General features: G+C 36.6%; 1 protein-coding gene across 8 annotated transcripts in view; it reads left to right on the top strand.

The window, feature by feature from the left end:
* The window catches only part of gramd1bb (GRAM domain containing 1Bb), a 108,252-nt gene that overhangs the window by 12,814 nt on the left and 82,352 nt on the right, over nucleotides 1–13,086 (top strand). For 7 of the 8 annotated variants that reach the window (XM_077565648.1, XM_077565654.1, XM_077565653.1 and 4 more), the window contains exon 2: nucleotides 9,648–10,675. The exons of the other annotated variant lie outside the window; for it this stretch is intronic. In XM_077565648.1, coding sequence (XP_077421774.1) covers nucleotides 10,263–10,675 — 413 coding nt within the window. In that variant the 5' untranslated portion in view covers nucleotides 9,648–10,262. The remainder of the gene's footprint in view (nucleotides 1–9,647; nucleotides 10,676–13,086) is intronic. 8 annotated transcript variants of the gene reach the window in all.

Genomic DNA, 13,086 nt, shown 5'->3' with positions numbered 1-13,086 from the left:
TATCGGCAGATTTTTGAGGCTTTCTATAAAAAAAAAGTTTTTACTTAGCCGCCCTCCCAAAAAAAAATGCAGTTGGAAACGTATTCCAACTACAAAAACATTGAAGTAATTTAACTTGATTGCTTTTTTACTTTTGGAGTAATCTAAGACAAAATATGCTAATGAAGACAAATAAATCCATATCAATACAATATTTATTTACATATATAGTATTTGTCTGGATTTTTCTGTCTGTTTACATGATAAATTATGTTAAAACGTGATATAAATCCGATGCATTATTATTATTATTATTATTATTATTATATTTTTATTTCCGTATTCGGCAGAACAATGCTAAACATTCCCAGTAGTATGTGTGTCTTTTTTTAAATCTCTTGAATAGTTTTAAACACTTGTCCTTATTTAATTAAATTTTTACAATATTAGGGAAGCACATTATCCTTACGTAGCTAGTAACTCTAATTTATACGGCAAAAAAGAACTGTCAGAGTACTTTTCGTGTCGATCAATTTTACTTGGCACTGCGCTCTTCTATACTACTATGAAATAAATAAATAAATAAATAAATAAGGCAAAGTGTTTAAAAAGCATGAAAAGAAGACACAATAATATACATCAACTACACACGAGACCTTAACTGAAAGGAATTCCTTCATTTTGTTCAGTTTAATGCGGAAGCCAAACTTATCACGTTATGACATCAATATTATCACTTTAATGGGAAATTCATCATGTTTATCATGTGACATTTTCCCAGATGCGGCAGCAACATGCTGCTGTATGTATACAATTTTTTTTAATTTAAACTTTAAACTAAATTAAAATATCATATTGTTTACCGTAAGGGTGAGTCAAATGTGGCTTACTTTGCTTGATAGTGATGTGACTTGCATTTGCCACGAGAGCCTTTTCATACAACCTATTTGCATGAACCCAACGCATGAGACCCCTAATTTTCCATTTAAATAAACAGCTGGTATTATGACCACTTGCACAATGTAATCACTCCTAAGCCTTATTAATGTCCGATTTTATAGACATTATGATGTTTAATCGGATGAAGTCCTGTTCAACATCACTTTAAACCACACTCACACTAATAAGCACATTATCATTGTTGTCATTTACCGTTGTAATGATTGTAACAAAAGTTATTTTAATGTAGCAGGTCGGAGCATACTTCCCATAGTAAACTGGACTTCATCAAATCAATAAAAATGTTTCTTTCTTGGGGTTGTTTTGATGAAGCTAATTACAGCATGTGGCAGTGTTCACGTCAACGTAATTATATGTGCTTAGAAAAAACTAAACAGGTGAAACTTAACCAATGAAGAGTCAAAGAATGGAAAGGGATGTACATTGTTTATTTTTATTTTTTTATTTTTTTATTTTTTTATTTTTTTATGGAGAGCTCAGTATTGTTCATTCGGTGATTTTATCAATTTGACGTCATCATCATTGCTCTCTCTTTTTTTTGTGTATATGGGTGAGTATGTGTCTGTTCATGTGCGTGTGAGTGTGTATTCATTAGTTCACCTAAAACCTATTAAAAAATCCCATACCGTTCACCTAAACCGAACACTTCAGAACCTAGCCAGGAGACCCGAGGAAGGATCAAAGGAAAGAAAGGGATGTACATTGTGATGTTTGGCAGGAGACTCTCAGTGGTCTGCCAGAGGAACCTTTCGCCAATTGTGGTCTCCACCTATTAAATGCACGTATTTACTTTGTTGCCGCTCTGTAACAATTTCCGGATTGTTATACCTATAATATACCTATAATATACTGATGCTTTCAGTGAGCCTTAAGTAAAATTTATTATTTTTTCAGCGAAACATTTATCTTTTTTTTCTGTCCCATACTCTTGTCTTCTGTCTTCACTCTAAATAAGATGCAAATTTAGATTATTATGTTTTTAAATCCATGGTAAAAAGGCTTCAAGATGCCTATAAAATGACAGAAGATAAATATTGTTTTGATGCACAATAACAGTATTGTGACTGCTTAACTCTCAGCACTCACTCATTTTATTCATGGTCCCACGGAGTTTTAATGACGTTTAACGGTTTTATGTCACAGTGCCTTCACAGAGGAGCTGAGAATCTGCAACATCCTCAGCATGGGCTGTTCTGGGGATTTTGTTTCTGTGAAAAGTCTTGCTCGTGTTTTAGTTAGTACACTTAGCACTGCTCTTGTTTTTGCTCGGCTTTGGTTTGAGGGTTAACTCTCTCAAATAAAACCACTCTGAATGCAACTCACACTCCCCGACAGCCCTTTTCTTTTCAGCTGTTTTGAGACCTGGGAAAATTCCCTTTTACCCACTAGGAAATGACATTTGTAAGTAAAGCAGCTCACTGGTGCAAGTGACAGCAGTGATTGTAGATTAGATTTTACATTTGGGCTTTTCAGGGTTTTTTTCAGTAGATGGGAAATTACAGTCCACAAGCTTCGAGAGAATAGTGTCATGTTTGCCTGTCCATCATTGATCTCTTTCATTACGTTGGCATAAATGGCAAGCTTGCGACAACTCTAGGCTCCCCAGGCAGGAAAGTCATCTGTAATTCAACGCCGGCTGAACATCTGTGTGGTTAGTCATGCACCACGACAAGAATTATTTACGGCCAATTGAGCTTGTTGAATGGGTGCCGGAAAGGAATTACTTTGATTGGGTCTGTTGAGTACCAATATTACGATACGATACGATATATACTTTTATTTTCCCCGTGGGGAACTTTTTCCTGGACTCCGTCCAGCTGCAGTTTACAGTAAGGAAAAAACAACAGAATAGAAAGAGATAAAATCAAAATTAAATAAGAAGTGCAGCAGTAGTTTACAGTAAGAAAAACAACAGAATAGAGAGAGATAATTAAAATAAATAATACACACACACTCCTATATCTATATATTGCACCACTTAGTTAATGTCGGTTATTAAGCAATTTGATGGATGTCGGCAGGAATGAGTTCTTGTAGCGGTTCAGCTATTATATATATATATATATATATATGTATATATATATATATATATATATATATATATATATATATATATATATATATATATATATTAATATTGTTAGCAGAGAGCTTACTTTAAGTCCTCCATACAAAACAAAGGTGTTTCAATTTATTTTATTTATTGAGTGCACTATCTGCTATTGGTTTACCTTTTCACATTCAATTTTTTATTTTATTTTTTGTAGCCCAGACACAAATGACTGCCATCGCCTCTGGTCTTTTGTCGTCATGGCTAATTTGTCTGAACTCTGTGAGAAACTTCCAGCCATCTGTTACAACACTGGATTCACAGAATTCTCTACTGTGACTTATTTATTTGTCAAGGTAAAAAAAAATGATAATAGGCAGATGTGAACATTTGGTCCCAGGTTAGAACTTTCTGTTCTGAAGACTTGATGATTACTCTTGTGTTCATCAACTCTGAAAGCAACGCCACCTGTTGGTGTTTACATTACTTGCCCACAAAAATGGTAGCACAGCTATAAAAGTTTGAATCGTTATCATGTTTGCACTACATTTTTCAACTGTATCTATTGAAATTCCATGCATCATCTTCATTTTTTGGTCAAATTTGAGATTGGTGACATGTTAAAATAGTACAATTATGTGCACATTACCGTAATCAAGTTGACTCCATGACACCTCAGATCTTTTTTTTTTCTTTTTAGGTGTACGGTATGGGATTTTTTAATAGGTTTTAGGTGAACTAATGAATACACACTCACACGCACGCACACACGCACATACACATTCTCACCCACATATAAAATAAAATAAAATAATAATAATAATTAAAAAAAAGAGAGAGCAATGATGATGACATGTCAAATCGGTAAAATTACTGAATGAACAATACTGAGCTCTCCAGAAAAAAAAAAAACATGACATCTCAGATCTACTGTAGATGTCTTGTTTATTTACCCAGCATCACTTAATGTCGACTCATTGTTGTAAAACTGGAGTTTAATTGACCTACTTCAGGCTGCTTATCTTTCTGCTTTATCTTCATGCAGAGCAAATTGAATAATTTGGCCTCCTCATCTTGTGACTTTTTTTTTTTGTTTCATCTCCTGTCAATTTGTTGATCTTTTAGGGCCTGATGATGGTAACACTGACCAGCTTTCATTGGAAAGTATGAGCGGTAATAAGGAAATGAGTTACATTTGGTGGTGTCTTGCCCCTTTCGATGTCAGTGTGTAACCATAATTCAGGATACAAAAAGTCTAGAAACCCAACATTTTTTTGGATTATGAAAAATATGAGACCGAGATTAATCATTTCAAAACTCTTTCCAACATTAATGTGATCCATAACGTACAAAATATGAAGTCAAAAAGTTAAAGTCTGCACATTTGAGGGGGTTATCAGGTGGTGGCAGGCGTGTGTTGACTTAAATTCAATGAGTTTGAACATGATTGGTTAATTCTGAATGCACATAAAAATGCATGGTGACAGACTGAGTGCAGTCTTCAATTTCCAGTATGCTTGTGATGCGTACCAATGCACCACTTATGCGCACCCCAGATTATAATGTATCACTCTGAATTTAAACCCATTACACATAAAAATAATCGGTCTGATTTTGAGCCGAATTCCTCCCTCTCAACCCATGTCAGTCAAGGCTCAAAATGATAATCATGTAGTGTGGGGTGTGCTTAAAGGGATTCTCCCCCATCAACCTTCCTTCTTTTTATTGTTTTATTTTGTTATGTTTGCAACCCCCCCCCCCCAAAAAAAAAAAAGATAATGTATGATATCACTTACACAGAAGGATATGTTCATTATAATTATAGTTACATAAAGGTAAAATGCAATTTCAGCTAGTTTTCTTTTTTTCCTTCTTTTAATTTTTTTTTTTATATTTCATTAGCGATGTTTTTTTTTAACCCCTTCAAACCCTGATTTTTTTTTTTACTTCGCAATTATTATTATTATTATTGACTGATTTTGACTATTTACTGATTTTGACTATTCACTGATTTTGACTCTTTTCCCACATATGAACAACAAGGATTCTTTATTTATAACTTTTTTTTCAGGGGTGGGGGTTGTCTAATGTTTTTATTTGTTTATAGTGGACGCCAGGATAATACGGCTGTAATGTGTTGTAAACTTACCAATCTTATGCTTATATATGTAACATTTTTAACATGAACATCATGCAAATCAAGTTGCAATTGTGACTGGTTAGCTTGGTCAATCATGAACCAGAAGTTTTGACATTACCCAAATGATTCATTTTTGTTGGTTTAGACACATAAATATGTCATGTCCTCTGCAATCATCTATTGGTCTTTGGCCAGAGTACAACGCCACGCTTCTGTTTTGGGGGACAGCACGTCTTAAATTGTTTCATCATGTTTTACACAAATGTACTTCACCATGGAAGAGCGCCTTATCCATAGTATTAAAAACCTATTCTTAGAAGTTTCTAAATAAAAGATGAATGTATGCATTTTTTAGTTGGCAGATGTTTACATGGTGGGAACAGCAATTCGTATAGAATGCCCTAAAAGCTTTGCAGTGTGAGTGACTTTGGTGCTTTATAATACATCATCGTCAACATTTGGGAGCAAGCTTTGAGCTTGTATTAAATATTAACATGTGGCTCGATGATTTATGGCTCACATTTTAAAAATAATATCAGGGATTGTAAATACTTAAAAAAAAAAAACTAATCTATTGCGCCATCTCATCCTAAAATAACATGTTTTAGATTCCAGTTCCTTCAAATATATATATATATATATATATATATATATATATATGGGAAAGACTCAATTGAGGGACACGCTTAACGTGTTTGAATCTACAACTGATAGCCCTTTGCTTGTAGCGTCAAAGTAAAAGTTTTACCAGATGCTAGTCTGCACTGGTAGTCAATGACCAATGAGCTTGGCCTCAACACATAACTTTTGTCCACATGGTGTCGGTCAACAAGTCCCACTTTGGTCATTTCAGCAATGATTAAAGCAATGAATGACCCTGCAGCCAAATAGTTGTTGTCTCAGAGCACTGCGTTCTTTTACACTGAAGAAGAACACCATATTCAGAATTTAAATAAATTATTTTTTTATTATGTGTTTGGCTACAGTTAGCACACGTTGTGTCCCATCATAGCTTATCATACTTAATTTATTCATGTTCCTTTCCTAACATCTCTAAGTGGAATTATATGCATAGGTGAATGTTAATAGATCCTGGGAGAATACATATAAAATCTTGAATAGATTTGCTGTATGTTATTACGGGAACTCTTTTAGCAGTATTGCAGGGGTACAAAAGGGTGCCATAGGAAAGAACACAGAGATAGACGATTATCACAATTATAAGATGGGCTGATTATCGTGCCGGTATTTGACATTTTGATGCATATCGGCATTGGCCTTTAAAATAAATAAATAAATAAATGAACGATCTGTCAGCCAATAAGATGATCTTAAAATTGGGTAAACCCCAGAGAATTATTTATTGAATTATATATTCAGGTAACTTCTTAAGAGATGCTCCTAATCCTGGAAACTTCCTTCACTTTTACGTTTTGTTTAAATTTAACTTCTACATAAGTGTAAAATTAACCTTCCAGTTAGACAGAAATGTTGGAAAACTTTATTGTAGAAAACTTTAGGGTGCTATTTACTTGTTTATGTTTTCATAACATGTTTTCAGTCTGGGATATTCCTGCAGTTTTTGTTAGAATTTTTTAATAAAAATATACATCCAGCCATTCATTTTCGCATATTCCTTACAAGGGTCGCGGAAAAAACATGCTTTAAATCTGAAAGGCTGTTATAAACATTCCTTAAGACATTTTAATCAAATGTTTGAGTTTGTATTATTATGAAATTTTAATATACATGTTTTAACCTTTTTTTTTATTGGTTTACTGCAAATAAATATGCTCCAAATACTGGTTATTGAGGTCCTTGACTACTAACAATCGATATCGGTATCATCCCTGAAAAAACAAAAAAAACACAGCAATCTCTAGAACAAATTCAATTTATTTATTTATTTTTCTTATTATTTTTTTTTATTATTTTTTTTTATTTTTTTGGGGGAGAGCTCAGTATTGATCATTTGACACAATTCAATTTATTATTATTGTTGTAGTCTATTTGTATCGGGGATAACTTTCGGTCCACCAGATCAAGGAACTGGAGCTGTAGAGAGCATTTTTGTGTGGCTGTAATATGAATGATTGCCACCTACAGGACTGGAGTGGAACAGTATCACTCAGCATCATTCAAAATGATCTTTGAACATGCACTTTGTACACCATATTTGTCCAGTTTCAAATATGTACATTTCAGGCCCATTTAGATGGTTAATTGGGCTAATCCAAAATTTTCATAGTTTCTATCAGCGTTCGCATGCCTCCCTAATCTCTGAAAGCGACACGCTGCTAAGAATCCAAAGGCGCTGAACAATTAAGTTCAACTTTGATGATCAGTAATGATGTGTTCAAAGCAATCAATGTCCATTCTGTCCTACACCGTGAATCCGCTACGGAGAGGTAACTGTCATCTCAGTCACAGCTGTAACAGCAAAGCTCCTCCGTGGTAGGTCCATCTGTTCACGGCATTAATGTATGCATGACAAAGTTCTCAAGCTGCGCCGACACAAGATGGCTAGACTGCTCGGCTTCCTCCTGCTGTCCGTTCTGCGTTTTAATATTATTACGGGGTGCTCGTATGCACAGGTGCGCCGTCTCTTGCTATAAAACCTCGTATATATTTTTTTATTTTTATGAACTTTGCCTCATAATTAAATGCAAAATAACCAACTCATCAAAACTTATTGAAGTAGCTTGAACACACTAAGCTACATTCTTTCACAGCTCACCTTATTTGTGCCTTGAAATGGCAGACTATGACCCAAAGCTGCCAGAACATGTGAGGCTGCAATGGGAAACGTTGTATGGCCATGATTTATTCATGATGTTTTCCTGCTTCCACACTCCAGCCTCCAGGTCACAGGGAGTGTGTGCTGGCGTTTTGCCCGCGACCATGCATAAAAGATGGTTTGCATGTTTGCTGTCACTTCCTTTTCTTTCCTATGTCATGGCTCCTGCTTTGAATTTCTGGCCAAAAATCCTATTAGATTTGATCGATAGCAAGAGTTTGATGTTCTCTTTAAAATTCTTCAACATATAATTTGAAAAAATAAAATAAAAATCTGGCTTAAGTAGTTAATAAGTGAAATAGATGTTTGGTCGTTTAGTCTCATTTTGACTACCGGTAGTTGTAAATTTTCATTTGCGAGGATTAGTTTTCATCTATCTAAAAAAAAAATAATAATAAATAAGATGTTTGATTTTTCAGCCATCAGTACGAATTCGTAGTTGTAAATTTTCATTTGCGAGGATTAGTTTTCATCTATCTAAAATAATAATAATAATAATAAATAAGATTTTTCAGCCATCAGTACAAACTGAACTCTTAACTCTCAACTCTTAATTTTTCATCGATATCAATACCAAGTACCGATACCAATAGTAGCTACTTTTGATACATAAAATTTCGCCCTCCAAAAAAACTCTCTATTCTTCCAATTTCTAGTTCCTGATTATAAAATGGCCACAAGAGGCGCAAAAACCGAAAACTTATAGTAACGCTGGTTATTAGCCCGGTGCCGATACTTGGAATCAATACTTGCCCATCTCTTTAATAATAATTTATAATGAATATTTACGTTAAATCATTATATCATTTATATCTCTATATGCTCCAGTACATCTTTTAGTGGGGATTCTTGATTTTTTTTATATTCTTGAGTTTAAAAAAAAAAGAATTTTCAGTAGTAATATTTTATAGTTTTACACATACTGTAATTATTTTATAGTTATAATCAGTTGTGCCAAAACATCCCGACATTGGCCCGTCATTAATGGATGCCCATCTTTTAGTGGGGATTCTTGATTTTTTTTCTATTCTCGAGTTTAAAAAATATATTTTTTTAGTAATAATTGTAATTATTTTATAGTTATAATCAGCTGTGCCAAAATATCCCAACATCGGCCCGTCATTAATGGATGCCCATCTTTTAGTGGGGATTCTTGATTTTTTTTCTATTCATGAGTTTAAAAAATATATTTTTTTAGTAATAATTGTAATTATTTTATAGTTATAATCAGCTGTGCCAAAACATCCCGACATCGGCCCGTCAATAATGGATGCCATACTGAACACCAACTGAAGCGGCTTCACGTCAATCGATTAGCACAGACGGTCATTTTCATTCTTTGTATTTTTACAAGGCTTCCCGTCATAAAGCACTGACCGAAAATGTGGACGCACTCGTCAAATGGGCATCCGCCAACGATGGGCCAATGTAACGACGGTTTTGCCCAGTTCTGGTTATAACAAACTTGTAAGGAAGACAGTGGTTAGGGAGCTTATACATTTGGGCTGGTGCATGGTGGTGGCTTTACGTAAATAGCTTTTTTTACATCCATTCACAATAGTGCTGCCTTCTTTTCTGTGATTGAATGAATGGTGTCGACTTGTGTGTGCGTGTGTGGCTGTCTTTGTGTGCTGTGTGTGTTATCGGTTGCTTAACTTGGCCATCATCACACTCAGGCTTGCCTGAACCCTGCAGTCCTATCACCTCCCTCTAACCCTTAGGCTGTAACTGCGTGGAGACAATGATACCCCGGAGCACAAGACTGGAACCTCAAGCACAGCCCCTGCAACAACCAGCATCAACATCACAATAACCTCATCAAACCACCTCACTGACTTTAAACTACAGCGAGAATTGTATTAACGGTGCCTTCCGCGTTACTGTTACCCGAATAAGCAAAGGTGACAGCTTTGGCAGCGAGGTGTTGTAATTTGGCCTGCAAAGAACCAGGGGTGTTGGGTTACACTCCCTGACATGCCTTATACATGTTTCATCTGCTGCTCAGAACAAAAGTCCCATTTGTTATCTAATACAGCCTTCTCCTCCCAAGCCTGAGAGGTTGAGTTTTGTACCATATGATTGCTCTTCAGTGTGTAAGCCAGCCACCCACAAAATAGATGCATATCATTAAACAGACTATAAGACCCCAGATAGCAGCTATCAGGACTCCTCAGCCAATACTTCAGTCTACAGGCTGGCATTTGACAAGGACTTTGCGCAGAGCACTAGGAGGACTAGGAAGCGTGAGGATCTCCAAATAGGCAAAGATATACATTGCGCCTGCTTCTTTCAGTTCTTCAGGAGTCTCTAAACCTTCCCGGATTATTATAGTTACCATGAGCGACACCCTCAGACCACCTTCGCTCCAAGTGAGCGTTCCAAACGATGCCCCGGTATATTCCGATGGAGGTAATAACAACACCGTGTCCGATTGCTCCATGCGATCCAGCTCCTCCACCCCGACGCTCCGCCGCAAACGCTTCAAGATGCGGCGCATGAGAAACGTCCCCAGCGAGAGGGCGCCGGAAAGCGGGCAGCTGAGCGGCGGTCACAAAAAGGCTCGTTCGCGCTCCGGCTCCAAGGAATACCTTCAACTGCCGTCCATTGAGATCACGCCATCGAGTGATGAAGATGCTCCCTCTTCGTGGTCTCGCTGCTCCACGCCCAGCGCCTCCCCGCGACGGAAGCGCTTCCTGTTGAGGAAGTGGCTGAAAGTCAGAGAGAAGAAGGAGCAAGGCAGTGAGAGCAGGTTGGTATGAGCTTTCCCCATATAACTTTCCTTTTCCCACTACTGCTGCATTCATGACCTTCATCCATGCTGCTTCAGAGCATATGCTAATTCAGAGTATCATATACCACTAATTTATTTAGAAGATCAGCCTTGAGGTTTTTTTTTTTTTTTATCAAACACCATTACATAGAGCATAGGTCTCAAACTCAGGTCCTCGAGGGCCACAGTCCTGCATGCTTTAGAGGTTTCCCTCTCCCAGCACAAATGATTCAAAGGATCAGCTCATCAGCAAGCTCAGCAGAAACCTGATAATGATCCTTATCATTTGATTGACGTGTGTTGGGGGAGGGAAACCTTAAAACATGCAGAACTGCAGGCCTCGAGTACCTGAGTTTGAGACCAATGACTTAGAGCAGGGGTAGGCAACCCTAGTCCTCGAGAGCCGCATGTCACCATCCTCCGACACAGATGATTCAAATGATCAGCTCTGGACTGGGGCTTTCGAGGATGAGGGTTGCCTACTCCTACTTAGAGGATTTTGTTCAGTTCAAGGCAATGAATATTATACCAGTTGATATTATGATGCTGCGCTGCTCAATGAACTTTTGTAATAAACAATTCAGGATTTTGAAGATAAACAATCTTCAAAAATCCTGAATGGGTTAGCCACATATATTTGGGTGCAGAAAATATTTTATTTTTGATCAGTACAGATCTGTACATTTCTCTTTGCAGACAGGTTTTTGAAATCCAAGAGCATAGCCATTTGAAATTCTAGGTTTGCCTTTTAAGCAGTGGCATAATTCTTGCATGAGATATTCTTATCTTAAAATTTGGCCTCTTGGAAGTTGTTAAATGTCTTGTCTGGAAATGAGCAGATAAACATGTGGTCTCATTTGAAATGATGACATCATTTCAGAAGATAAGGTAAACAAATCCAGTCTCTGTTTTTTTCCTCCATAATGAACTATTGATGAGACATTCCACTTTGGATCCCAAAGCAACCTTCATGAAAGCACTTGAAATCACACAAATTAAGATAAAATAGATTACATCATTGAACTGAGACAATCAAGCCCGAGAACAAGGTTCAGTCCATTTTCGACAGGAGTTCGCCACCGGTCTTGTTTGAGGAGATATATGTAATATGTGCCAGGTAGCTCTGCTAAATCCTCCGAGGCCAGTTACAGGAATTGGTTCATTACTCACACCTTCAGTAGCTTGTCTTTAACCAAGACTCCGTCTCTCCAGAGGCGTCATTTCTGAGGATGAAACTGTCATTATATCCATTGGACCATCAGTACAAACCTGCTTCACCTCACCTTGGAGTCTCATATTTTTCGGTTTAGTATTTATACAGACAGCACTGTGGCATTAAGACAGCATATTTCTTCAGAATCCAGTGATGTAGGAGTGTCATAAATTATCCACATATTAATGGTTTTGCGATGTACAATTGTGAGAACACTTTGTACTGCTGTGCATGCAGAACTATTTTTTCCCCAGTCAGCTTTGCTAGCATTTTTTTTTTTTTTTTGCGCTCATATCTTTCGAGGCCTGTTTACAATCTATTTGTAGCAAAAGTTAACAGGAAACAGGTAGCATTTTTAATCTGTTCAGTGACTGTTGAAAAAATTTCCCATTGAATAATCTTTCATCCCAACAACAAGCTTATTATGTGTGTTTAACAAACGTGTTTGCTAGCAAATCTCTGTGCAACATCTGCACTATCCTTTGTGAACCACAACATCATTGGTGAACGTAAACAAGGCTGCGTAGACATGCAGTGAAGGACGACATGTACACTCCTCCTTTTTTTTCTTTTTTTTCACCCTGGAGAACCGAAGAACCCTTTTCTTCTTTGGAAAATTATGAATTATACATTAAATGGCTGCTATAAGTTCACTGAACACCAAAATATATGTTTTTTCAATTTTAACCATTGTTTTTTTTAACTAGCTCAGAGTTGCTAATTTATCAAAATATATATATAACATACTCCTAGGCATTCTGCAACATGATATGAAATAGATTAACAAAAAAAAACACAATTTTACCATCTGATGGTTTGCTGAGAAGATGGTTTTGTTTGGATTGATTTCCAGCTCAACAAAACAGCATGTTGCCAGCCATCTTGTCACCACCACTCTGGCTCATGTAAGTGCAATATTCATCCACTAGATGGCCCCATGCAGGGGTCAGAAGTGGCACTCTGAACTTTTGAAGTTAAATTTGTAAAAAAAAAAAAAGGTCTTTGTTATTTGAATAGCAGAATTTATAGGGGCCAAATTTGACCCCGTGGGTTCTCCAGGGCTAAACTGGTGGGAGTGGGCTTCCATAAGAAAGGAACCCATGAGAAACCAAAATAAATAAATAAATGCAAAGGATTGATACTAGCTCTTCCGTATCGATACGATACTAGGATGGAT

The sequence above is a fragment of the Vanacampus margaritifer genome, chromosome 5 (assembly GCF_051991255.1).
Source record: "Vanacampus margaritifer isolate UIUO_Vmar chromosome 5, RoL_Vmar_1.0, whole genome shotgun sequence".
Taxonomy (NCBI): Eukaryota; Metazoa; Chordata; class Actinopteri; order Syngnathiformes; family Syngnathidae; genus Vanacampus; species Vanacampus margaritifer.
The sequence above is the reverse complement of the archived record's forward strand: the minus strand, read 5'-3'. Positions and strand labels throughout refer to the sequence as shown.